At 44.4% G+C, this 12529-nt stretch overlaps 1 protein-coding gene across 5 annotated transcripts in view; it reads left to right on the top strand.

Annotated features, from left to right (window-relative positions):
• The first annotated feature begins 769 nt into the window (after positions 1-769).
• prdm16 (PR domain containing 16) overlaps positions 770-12529 on the top strand; it is a 180058-nt gene continuing 168298 nt past the window's right edge. For 4 of the 5 annotated variants that reach the window (XM_076741325.1, XM_076741323.1, XM_076741321.1 and 1 more), the window contains exon 1: positions 771-1202. In XM_076741325.1, the coding sequence (XP_076597440.1) occupies positions 1166-1202 (37 nt within the window). In that variant the 5' untranslated portion in view covers positions 771-1165. Of the gene's footprint in view, positions 1203-12529 lie in introns of all 5 variants that reach the window. The other variant, XM_076741320.1, reaches the window with a different exon arrangement.

The raw sequence follows: 12529 nt of genomic DNA, 5'->3' as shown, positions 1-12529 counted from the left end.
AAATTACCTTGTAGTCCTTCGGGCTACATCAGACAGCTGGATGCACGGACTAACGTAAAGCCGGTCTCCTCCTGCCTGCAGCAAACAAACAGGTGCAAGGCAAAAGTCATGACTTACAGAGCCTGCATCCATCCACCTCCGTTCAGGTGATCTGCGCTTAACTTTACGCCGCACATTGGCTGTAGCAGCGAACACAAACACTTCTTCTAGAAATAACTGCTGCAAATACGATTGTTGCAAACGCTGGAGGAAAAAAAAAAAAAAAAAAAGCCTGGATTTCTCCCCGGTACGGAGTCTGCTGGTGGAGGCTCCATGCATGCGTCAAACGGCTGCTGGCCGCCTTGTCCTGAGGGCAACAAGGTTTACACACACGCACACACACACACACACGCACACACACACGCACACACAAACAAATCATAGCCTGCAAAGTGCAACTCCGATCGAGTGCTGCATCTATTTAAGCCCGCGTGTGCATTAATGAAGTTAAAAATAACCTGCACAATTCGAGCGCTTTTTGGCACAACGTCAGCTTCGGCACAAAGTTTCTGTCAGTCTGTACATTTTTCAAAGAAAATTATTTTGTTAGAATTCAATGGCGGACATAGAAATATTATGAGAAAAAAAATAAAATAAAAATATCTAAAAATAATCCTATTAATAATAATAATTGCGGTGCATTTCTATTATTATAATTCGACCTTGACCTCAGCATACCTCACTGTGTTCACCGCTGGTTGGAGAAAACCAAGTTGTCGCTGTTAAAGGGGTAAAAATCCAAGAAGGTGCTGGCAGGAGCTGAATGGGGTAGGTGGTGGTGGTGGTGGTGGTGGTGGAGGGGGGCGTCGGGGTGAGGAGGGGGACGAGAGTAAGGGGATGGTAAGGGGGGAGGGAGGGAAGGTGAGATGGTGAGGGGAGAGCAGGAGGAGGAGGAGGAAGAGGAGGAGGGGAAGAGATAAGTGATCTAAAGGAGAGACGATAGGACAAAAAAGTGATGATGATGAATACATTGGAAAGTTTTTTGGCCCCGGCGAGGGTGTCAGATTGAATGGCCTGTGCGCATGTGCGAAGGTGTCCAAACTGACAATGCTGGTGAGATGAAGATAGTGTTGTTGCTGCTTCTGGGCTCACGGAGGACGACGAGAGGAATCTACAAGCCGACAAGATGAGATCCAAGGCGAGGGCGAGAAAACTGGCCAAAAGTAGGTGTTCTGTTTTTCTCCTTCTTATCGCTTTCAGCCGCCGGCTCCAAACTCCTGCGTCTCTACATGTCCAATGCGTCCTTGTCATTTGTCATAGCCTTATGAGAGGAGGGGGCGACTCTTTGTCCAGAGTTAACTTATCTTACTAAAAATGTGTCCCGCTCCGGCTGCTCAGTCCCGTTCCCCTGCACGCCGCGGTCTTGGCCGCGTTGGTTCCCGGTGTCAGAAAGTTTCATGTGTGATGAGAAGCCCGCTGGTGCTTTAGTTGATTACGCTCCTATAAAGGCACAGATAAACATTGCCGTCCAAAAAAAATCTGAGCTCGCTCGTGTAATTTGCTGTTTTAGTTCTGTCGGAGGTTCGGCGGAGGCGTAGGTTCGTTTCCCGAAAGTTACCAAGAAAAGTTGCCGAAATGGATAGTAACTTTTTATAGAGCCGTACCGAGTCTTGAGAAATAATATTCCCGGCTTTTGAAATAGTGGGCGCTGTGGCACTGCTCTGCGCTGAGGGCTGCTGCACAGCTCACGTCGAGCTGAGCGCACTCTTTTCACTCGCCTGCAAGCGGAGACGCCAAGATGTGAATTTCGGCAAAAAGAGCAGTATTTTTGACGCAGATTTTTGAGTCGATCCTGCATGAACCGCAGAACATATCGCTCTCTGGCAACTTACTTTTGTCCCAGGGCCCTCGGACTGCTGCAGACTGGTTCCTCCTCCAGGGAATGCCAATCAATAATGCGTCTTGTGCAAGAAAGCGCCCATGCTACTACTACTTAGGGGACTGCTGCTCGCGTCACACGGAAATTTCATGTATTCAGTTTTGTGAGCACTTTCTCGTCGGAAATGGACCATGTTTATTGTTTGACTTTTGTTAATTGTTGTCGGCTTGATTTTATGAACAGCGTTTATTTGCAGCGTCTTAAAAAAAAAAAAAAAAATCCTCCATGAATGCACTTTGTTTTCTGCGGCCAATTTTATGGGTCATTGTATTTTTTATGCACAGTTCATTTGAAAGACGTTTGCTGCACAAGTTAAAGATTTATGTAGGCCTGTTGGCATTTGTTATGTCTCAGTGTGTTTGTTGTATTTGTTCCATAGTGAGTTTCGATTTGTAGTTTTGTGAAAACGCAGAGCTTAACACAAGACAACTTCAACTATATAAATAAATGAACATATATGCATTAATATAAGCTTATTTGAAAAAAAAGAACAATGAATAATAAAATATAGCTGTTATTGTCTTTGTGTTGGCCATGCTTGATTGCATGCTTACAGGCCTTTACAAGCTTTGTAACTTTGCCAAAGCCACTGGCTTTAATTCAACGTGAACCTAAATCTTGATTTTAGACATAATTCAGACTTTTTTTTTTTTTTTAAAAAAAAATGCTCTTTACATTTCAGAGCTGAAGTGGGATAAACGTGCGTGCACAGCTTTTAAAACAAACCTGAAACGTCTTTTCTTTAAATGATCCTGTACTTCTTACAAATCTTTTTTTATTCTAATGTTACGTCTGTTCGGGATATTGTTAAATGTTGAGAAGGCCTGAGGGTTTCAGCACACTTGTATTCAGATAAATAACAATTCAAATAAAAAGAATAACCAACTCTGTTTTTTTCCCCCCTCATTCATTTTTTTTTTCATTATTACCTTCACTCTCTCGCATGTTCTCCGTGATTGGTGCACAGTGGGTCAAATTCCCGTAAAAGTTAAAAACAAAGGCAGAAAAAAAGAAAAGGGGAGAAAAAAAGCAAAGAAACGAAAAGCATAAGGCTAATTGGGCTACTTTGTGAAAATACTTAAACATGTCGAGGATCCTGCTTCTTGCCCAGTAATTGCACTCGGTCTTGATCTCTAAACAGCCTTGATAGTCTGTTGATCCGGGTGCTAATGAACACAAATACCTGGCTTTGTAGCACTCTCACATCGGACCACTGGAAGCCTCTGCAGCCCAGAGGCCTCAGATCTGTTGTGTCGCAGCGCTGCGAGAGAGAAAAACAGAGCAGACAAAAATACCTTGTTCTTCTCAACATTCAAAACATGCAGGCCCACAACCTTTGAATACGACGCGTGGGAGTTTGTGCCACCCTCTTTTCTTCTTTAGGTAAAATAGCTTATTCTCCCGTAGCTGCACACAGAAGGCCCACAGCAGCATTCACCAGCTGCTTTATCATTTATTTTTAACCCTCGTGTATGTTTTCTGTCCTCGGCAGACTGCACACACGGAGCAGCCGCGCTAAAGGCCACGACCGTGTAGAGAGCCCGCAGTCCCACATGGAGAATATGAATATGGGAGCTTTAATAGAGGCTCGCATTGATTAGTATGCAGTCGCTCTGGTTTGTTTACATAATGCTTTGGGGTCAGGATTAAGTGAGTGTTGGTGTGTTTGGATTATAACGTGATATTGCCCTCACAGGTGGACTTTTTTTTTTTTTTTTTTTTTTTTTTTTTTAAAGAAACACCACTTTCCTTGCTTGTTAATATTTACTTTATAATTGGACTTCTTGCACAGAGTTTAATTTGAGCTCAAATGCTGCACGTATTGTTTTTGATTGTATTTAATTATACCCGGAGCAATGCCCTCGCTGCTTTGCAGGAGTTTATTGATTATTCTGAATTTAAAATGTTACATATTTTCATTGATTTTTTTTTCTTTCAGTATGTCAGGTAATCCTACGACGAATAGCACATCTCATTTGATCGAGGATAACGGCTTTGATATGAGACGTGGCCTCTTGTTATCTAAAAAACTAAAAAGTAACGCAGGCGCTCTGACAGTGAACGCAGCAGCAAAGTGACAGTGAATTAGATTTTTGCTCACATGAAATTTAAGACGTACCACAGTGAATATATGTATGGGTGTATGTGTCCGCTGCCCAGGGCTGTTTGTGTCTGGAAAGTTTCGCACCTTGCGGCTGTTTTATGGCGTCGTACTGCTGGCTCCACGCGCTGCTTTGAAATTGGGTTTGGATCAATTAAGACTTCCAGTTGAGTGAGTGTAGATGTTTTTTTCCTTCGGTATTTTTCAGTGTGCAGGTGAGACCAGGACACACACACACACACACACACACACACACACACACACACACACACACACACACGCACACGCTCTGCTGCAGGCGCGCAGCAATGTGTCCACAGAAAGCTGAAGAAATATAATTATGGAACAGCTTTGCACACAGCCGGACAAACAGGAAGGTGTTGAATCCACAATCCGCAGCTTACACACCTTATTGATTTTTTTTTAAAGCTGTTTTAGTTACTGGGGTCGTCTGCATTATCAAGTCAATAAAATCAAAGATTTTTTTCATCACGTGATTTTCTTTCTTTCTTTCTTTCTTTCTTTCTTTCTTTCTTTCTTTTCTTTTCCTTTTTTTTTTTTTTTTTTTTTTTTTGCTGATTTTGCACAAAATGACCCTCCACCTCCTCCCTCTCCTCATCCACCACGCTGGACAAACGCACACAAGTTTTGACAGTTTCCCCCTCATATACACCCCTCTCTGTCTCTCTCCCTCTCTCTGGCCTATATAATTGCCAGATATCCTATTGATCTTTGTGTTAAATGCCCGTTATTAGATGGGCTCCCAGTCATGAACTTGGCCTGGCTCAACAGCCTCTGATGTTTTGACAGAAGTAATAAAACCTAACCCATAACACTTTAAAACCAACAATGGTAGCTATGTTGAACTTCTGGCTAAACGTTCAGGGTGCCGTGCAGGCTCCCATGTATTACTATGCAGCTGTAATGTTTGTCAGATAGCACTCCGCCATGTTCACAGATTAGAGCCTGAACATAAAAATGATAGGATCATCAAATGAAAAGGAAATGTAATGTGGTGACTGCAGCTCACTGACTGCTTTTTTTTTTTTTTTTTTTTTTTTTTGAAACTGTAAATCTCTCAGTTTTTATTTGTTTCCATTTTGAAGTGAGTGCATTGTTGAGCCAATGAAGGCAGCATGGACAGAAATCTTGCACGCTCTTACTTTGATAGTTTTTGAAGACTCTTCCTGTTTAACACTGCTGCTGATTGATGCAGGCTAATGATTAGCCTGCAGTGCATTTAGACAAAACCATCTACTTATTTAGTTTGATTCTGAATGTGGGTCGTGCAGGACGTCATGCAAAATGAAAATACCTGTGAGATCTTTTATTTTATTGCTGCAAACCTTTCATAGATAGAACGCAGTGGGGAAACCTGAGACTCTTGTGGTTCCACAGAGGCCATTTGCATTCATGTGTGATGATGTGAATGATCTTAGCAGCGCTCTGAATCAGGCAACGCCAGTTCTGCAGTTTTACATCGTTGTCTAAAATGACTGCAGCGAGCGCTATGAGAATCACAGTCTGGTGAACAGAAAACCTGAAGCCGTTCAGGTGATGTCACACTGTGCGCTGTGGTTCTGTACATTAGTCCTTTTTCTCAGTTTGCAGAAATACTGTTCACCATCCAATCAGGAAAACGATGTGATTTTGTGAGACAAGGTTTTTGATGCAGGAATGCTTCGTTTACTCTCTGTTTCATGCCATTGGGGAGGGTTTTTTTCAGAACGTTTGGACTGATTTTAGGACCATTTGTGTCAATTTTTGAGGGATTGAAAAATTGTGTAGCCTAACTAATTGCATCAGTCCACATTTGGCACGGCCACATAGGCTACATAAGTACTTGATTATGGAAGTTTGGTGGATGTGAGTTCCTTGTCCTAGTGTGCACATGTAGGATACAGCTGAGTGTGTGTTGGGAAGCTCATAGTCGTCTTTCCATATTTATTTCCAGGCCTGGTTCCTCGTCTTTGTCCATGTGTGTTCAGTGAAATAACTTTATACTGTACATGAAATACAACTGTGTTCTCTGAGCACACTATACGATATGTGAAGGTGTAACTTTCTCTGCTCCTTTATTCATAACGCAGCCATAAATCTGCCTATTTGTAACGTATTAATTAGTTGTAGGGGAAGCGACTTTGGTTAAGGTTGGGATAGGTTTTGGTCACGGTTACAGTGGGTTCAATGTCAAGCCACTGTCTGTTTCAGTAACATATGGTCCACATTTGATTCACATAATATGATACAAATAAAGATGCATTGCTTTTTGTAACCATATCTTCAAATTTGCTGTGAAAGCAGACTCTTGAAGAATGTTCTTTCCAGTAAACTATTCATATTACCCCGAAATGTGCACAACAGTGTAGTACGAAGTCCCAGTTCTGCTTACTACTCCTAAATCTTTGAAACAGTCAGCCAATAAAGGAAACGTTCATGATCTCTTCCACCTGTGCAGGGAATAAACTGGAGACAGAATTACAACGTAAAGAACTGGTTACTCTATGAATTACCTGCGCTCTAAAGCTTAAAGAGCGAAGGTTTATTCATGTGAGCAAGTTAAAATGGAATATCGCAATAATTTGTTTAAATAGTCTGGTTTACGGCTGTTTCACTGCCAACTTTTTTTTTTTCTTTTTAATGTTTTCCTTCACTATCAACGACTCCTTCTTTTCCTCCCTGGACAGTCTTTTATCTCCAGGGAAATGCTTTTATTGTATTTCAGTCAGTTAGTGCTGTAAATGTGCTGCTGCTGCTGCTGCTGTTTTGGCCAAGCGTCCCTTAGAAAAGAGATGTCTCCAATCTGGTCAAGGGCAGGTGCCATAAAATGCGCAAATAATTTAGAAAATGATGCAAACTCCTTAATAGCCTTATTATAATGGGATTGTTGTGAATCATTTAGCGGTTTCAGGTCTCCTCAGTGTTTATTCTTTCTGCTATGATGCTAATATTTGTCTGTCACATCCATCTTTTGGCCCAGTAAGCCCCCAAGAAGACTCACACCACCCTCTGTTGCCCTTTCTTATTCTTATTTTATTGTCTGTTTGATTTAATAAATGATCAATACTCTCATATTCAAGTGAATTACAGTGTCTCACTCTGTGTGTAATAAGATAGAAATGAAGCCAAAGCTTTGGTTTTGGTTTTTGGAATAAGCCGAAACTTCAACTCAAGTTGCAGTTTAGCCCAATGTTGAAGTCACACTGACTCTTTAATGTCAACACGGAAGGACTGAAAACATTTGACTGGCTTTCCTCAGCTCTTAGAAATCATGCATGCACAGTAATGCACATTGATCCCGGAAGGACGCACGCACACACACACACACACACACACATACACACACACCTTAGTGGTGACAGATTTTTGGGCAATGTTAGGATTTAACCCCAATCAATCACAAACTAGAAAGGTTGAGTGGAAAATGTCATCCAAACAGCAGGAGCTGGTACTGTTGGCTGGCTAAATGTGTGTGTGTGTGTGTGTGTTTGTGCGTGATATGTGTGTGTGAGACATGGAGAATCAGTGTGTGCACCATTTTGTGCAGTTGTTGGAGGTCCTGTCACTGTGCTGAGCTTTGACCTTGGCATAGCGATGGGTGGGCACGTCTTACACCTGGATACACGTAGGCACACGCACACACACACACACACACACGCACACACATGCACAGACACACACACACGAACGTGTTTCAGCCCAGTGCTTCCTGCCTGGTCTCATGCTGGCTAAGTCAAATTTTGAGTTGACATACAAATACCATTGCATTAAGCTCTTGCACATGGCTCTAAATCCCATTCATTCCATTGATACATTGACCTCACATTATCCAGTTGGCAAATATGCCTCTTTGCACCATGACCTCATCTGCCATGTTTGTAAAAACACAGCAATCTCCCAATCATTTGGCAGCGGAGACTGTGGCATGCCCAAGAGAGTTTAAGATATATCCCTGATGTTTTCTTTTTTAGCAGCCCCCCTGGTTTTCGTCTCTCCTCATACCCCTCGTTTCCAGCGTGCGGATGGGGGCAGGGTCTTGTTAAAAATAGCCGAGCAGCATTGGAACAGCGGTATGTGTTGGCGAAAAGGGGGCGCAAAAAAAAAAAAAAAGAAAAGAAAAGAAAAGCCATTACACTGCAGTTAAATGCATTTTGTGTTGACCTGTGGCTGCTTATCGAGTTACGTCCCAGCACTGCTGGGCCGTGTCTGGAAGATTCCATCCAGTTTCTCAGGGCTAAGAATACACCATGACTGCAGGAGTCATCCCATAGGAAATACCTCATCCTTACTTCTTGAGTGTGCTGATTAACGCTAAATGATTATCTCTCTGTGTGTCTGGTGTGATTGTGCACCACCCGCTGTTAAACAGTGTGTGTTGTTTGCAAAACAAGGGGCAAATGTGTCGAGTCTCTAATTAGCAGCCCTCATGATTCCCCCTTGCATTGTGATATCCCAGGGATTGCTCAGCATTGTGACTAGTCTTATCTGGGTCTAATCCTGATTTGTTTGGTATTAGCCCGCGCGCTCTCTCGCTCTTTCTCGCTCTTTCTCGCTCTTTCCTTTCATTTCTTCATTTGTCCTTACCCTTCTCTTTTCCTTTCATCCATTCCTGAACGTCCCGTCTCCTTTATGTCGTCCTCTCTTTCTTTACGCCACGCTCTTGGTTCTATGTGCAGGAACGCTGTGTGTCTTGGCATGAAGACGCAGTTTCAGCCTGAATTACTAAGAGCTGGGAAATGATTTAACATTGTTATTGTTTTGATATATATTTAAAACACAGTGTGCTCATAGGAGCTTATAATGTCATATTTTTACACTTTCTTGTCTGAATGAATGATTCTGAGGAAGTTGTCATTATAAATGTACAAAATGAGTTTCTCATATAATGCAGTGCAGTGGACGACAGGTCAGTGCTTCGAATTTCAGTTTGCTTATTTTATCTGACACTTGCTCTATCACGATGCTGTCACAATCATCCTGAAATTGTCAGTGAGCAGCTCTGAATAAGCTTTTTCTTTTCATCAAAAGTTTTATTCTTCTGTCGTGGTTTCACAAATTGTAGCTCATCTGTAGACACACACACACACACACACACACACACACACAAACACACACACCCTCCAGTCCCAGTCCGGCGCTGCTGATGATGGCTCATCCTGTCCAGATATGATAAGCAGACAAACTGCTCTGTCCCCTGGGCTGTTTGTCTGTCTGTGTCTGAAACAGACAGTGGAGTGTAGCAGCAGCAGCGTGGCTCTAAACTCCCTCCGCCTGCTCCCCCTTTCATCAGGCCGCCAGTTCAAAGCCTTGGCTTCATCTTCACTTCTATCTCTCCCACTCCCCCCCCCACCCCCACCACCACCCCCACCACCACCATCTTTCTCACTGTGTTTCGTCATTACCACGAAGATGGGCACGCAATGTCTCATTAAAGCGGATTAGAGACATCTCCGCGTCTCACAGGGGCCGAGTGGGACAGTTCTCTTCTCTAGTCGCCCCCCCCACCCCCCCACCCCCCACCCTTTTCTCTCAGAGATCAGGTTCTTTGATTTGGCCAGATAAAGACCTCTTTCATGTCGGTGGGGACGGTTAGTGATTACACTGTCAGACCCATCGTTTTGGTGAGTTTGACAAATTTGCCGTGCTGGGTGGGGTGGCTGTGGGAATTGTACTGGGGGTGGGGGTGCAGGGTACAAGGAGATTCACCGTAATTGAGCTATTATCCAGTGACCCTGCCAGGCGCTAGTGCGTAGGGCTCACCAGTTCTCTATTTGTTTAATACTTGGCTAACTTTCGTTGTGAGTATGATGGATAGAAAGAGAAAGAGGGAGAGGGGGAGAGGGTGGGAGCGGGGGTATCGCTCCCCAGATGAATGCCTCTGCTTATTTGACCACCTCTCTTGAGCACTGCTGTCCATGAAAATGGGCTCCACTACATCACCGCTGCAAGTTTCTTTTTTCACCCAGCTCCTCCCCGGTGCAACACAATTAGGCCCATATCACCAGCTGCCATTTATTTTCATACAAAATGAAAACTGGTGGCATGTTGATTACTGAATTCCCCCGAGACAAAGGGCCACTATTGGTGTGGTTTAATTTCATTAAGTAGAGTGTGGTGCACAGGATAAATATATTAAGAGCTGCCTCTCAGCCACTCTGTATGCTCAGCAAATCCTTGGTGCTACAGTTGTGGAATTGAACAAATCTCCCGAAATGGTTTGGTTAAAATGAGGCACATTTCCATGAAGTCAAGACTTTTGTTCTGGGATTTTTGGTGTCGCCTGACCTCTTATTTCTTGTTTGCGGTGGTTATCTGTGCACAGTACCTTAAAAAACAAATACATGTTCCCAAAATGGATTTCTCACTTTCTCACTCTGCTGAAGCTGTTGAATGTGTCGTTTAGAGACACTTTTAAAGGGGCCTTTTGACAGGTATGTGCTTTGCTCAAACAGATGTTCAGTCATTCTAATTTGGTTGTTGCTAACTATGGGCTGTGTGGTGTGAGTGAGTGAGTGAGTGAGTGAATGAGAGGGGAGAAAGTCTTATCCTGGCAACATCGTGTGACTGCATTAGGCCAGAAATTTTGATGAAGGAAGTAGGAGCCCTCCTCGTTAACCTGGAGTCAAATTGGTTGTGAGGTGATGAGTAGGGCAGAATGTGTATGTGTAACCGTTCGTGAGTGTGCGTGCCTGTGTGTGTATATGTGTGTGTGTAGGTGTTGGAGGGGTCTTGGCTAAAATATTTCAAGATGGCCCATTAGCCGGCATAGGCCCGTCCCCTTCTGACACTAGGATTCCTCTGTGCTGACCCCCTCCACTCCACCCCTCCACCTCTCAGCCCCTCTGTCCCAGAGGCCCCCAGCCTCATCCTGCCAAGTGTACGGTTCCAAAGTAACGATGAAGCTGCCTGCGTGTGAAAATATTGAATTGCAAAAACATCCCTGGGTGAGAGGGTGTGTGAATGGAGCTTTCAGCGCCGGGCCCGGGCCGGGCCTTGCGCTACTGACTGACGGACAACAAATGGCATTTTGTGTCCAGAAGGGGAGAGAGAGTGAGAGAGAGAGAGAGAGAGAGAGAGAGAGAGGGGACAGCAGGGAGGGGAAAGAGAAAAGAAGAGGAGAAACAGAGAGAAGGCGGGGAGCAGGGGTCTTGAGGCTTTTCAGGCCTCTTCAGTCTGAGGCCCTATATGCAGGTCTGAAATGCCTTATCACATGACCTGTCTGACCTTTGGCCCCCTCTCAGCTAAGGCTGTCAGGCCGCTTTCCAACCGGGAGCACAAAGCCTCACAGCCTCAAAGGCCGCCATTCACCCCCCAGCACAGCCGTACTCCAAAGGTAATAGGTAAAAGTAATGTCAGTGACCTCCACTTTCCTCCCCTCTGCAGGAGGGCAAAACTCTTAAGATTCCCTGATAATGTCAAAAGGTAGAGGGTGGCCATTTTGGCTCCTTATCCGCTGCCTCTCTCAGCTCCCATGAGATGAAGTGTAAAGCAAACCTCTGTTGTGGCAAAACCATTCTTTTGGATAAAGAGACATCACATTTTCATGCCTCCAAAACTGATGGGAACTGGGATGAAAAATGATAGAAATGTGAAAAAACAACATGGTATTGTTTTTAGTTGCTATGCACTGGGAATACGGTTGTGTAACACAGCTCTATGTGTTATCTTCGTGTGTGTGTGTGTGTGTGTGTGTGTGTGGGACACTAGTGAATTTCTGATGTCTCAGAGGACTGGCGGGGTCACAGTATGACCGTAACCTCCTGTCTCGCTTTGCAACCCACACACTGGCATCTCTCTCTCTGTCCTCTCTCCTGACCAGTCCTCGGATTCTTTCTTCTCTTCTCTTTCTCTCTCTTTCCCCTCCTTCTCTGGAACACTGGAGTTTCTCTCTCTCTCCGGTCTCCTTTGAAAAGATGCGGCGTCTTTGTCCGGCCTGATAAAGGATGCCATAGTTCCCCTTTTCCCCTTCTTTGTGGCCTGGGGCTGGCGGCTCCTGTAGAAGTGCAAATGGTATCCTCTCGGAGGGGCTATCCCCGCGGGCCCCGGAGGACCCTCTCTCTCCTCCAGGCTTGGCTAATTACCACCCTGCTCCCCCCAACCACAGCCCCCACCAGCTCCCTGGTCCCTGGAACCATGGACGGCACATTCCCACAACCAACACCTGGCCTTCTTTTCTCCTGGCCTGCTTTGATGGCTGACACCCCAGCCCACCCCTCCCTCCTTCCTCATCCTCTTCTTCTCTCCACCCCACTACCTCATCTCTCTTTCTCTCCCTCCCTTTAACTTCTCCCTCTCTCACTTCTCTCTCTCACTGACTCTCATTACCAAAGGTTTTAAATTGCTTTCTGACCCTGACAAACTGCTCTTGTTGAAAAGGGAGATGTTGAGGAGGGAGGGCAGCGGATGTGAGCAAGAAATGGACGAGATGATGGAGGCAGTAGAAAGTTGTTATGTATGCTTTTCACTATAGTCCATTATGTATTTTGTCAGATTCTGCAAGTTTGCCTAAG

Source organism: Chaetodon auriga, chromosome 10 (genome assembly GCF_051107435.1).
Source record: "Chaetodon auriga isolate fChaAug3 chromosome 10, fChaAug3.hap1, whole genome shotgun sequence".
Taxonomy (NCBI): domain Eukaryota; kingdom Metazoa; phylum Chordata; class Actinopteri; order Chaetodontiformes; family Chaetodontidae; genus Chaetodon; species Chaetodon auriga.
Note: the sequence above shows the minus strand (reverse complement) of the source record. Positions and strands in the feature narration are given on the sequence as shown.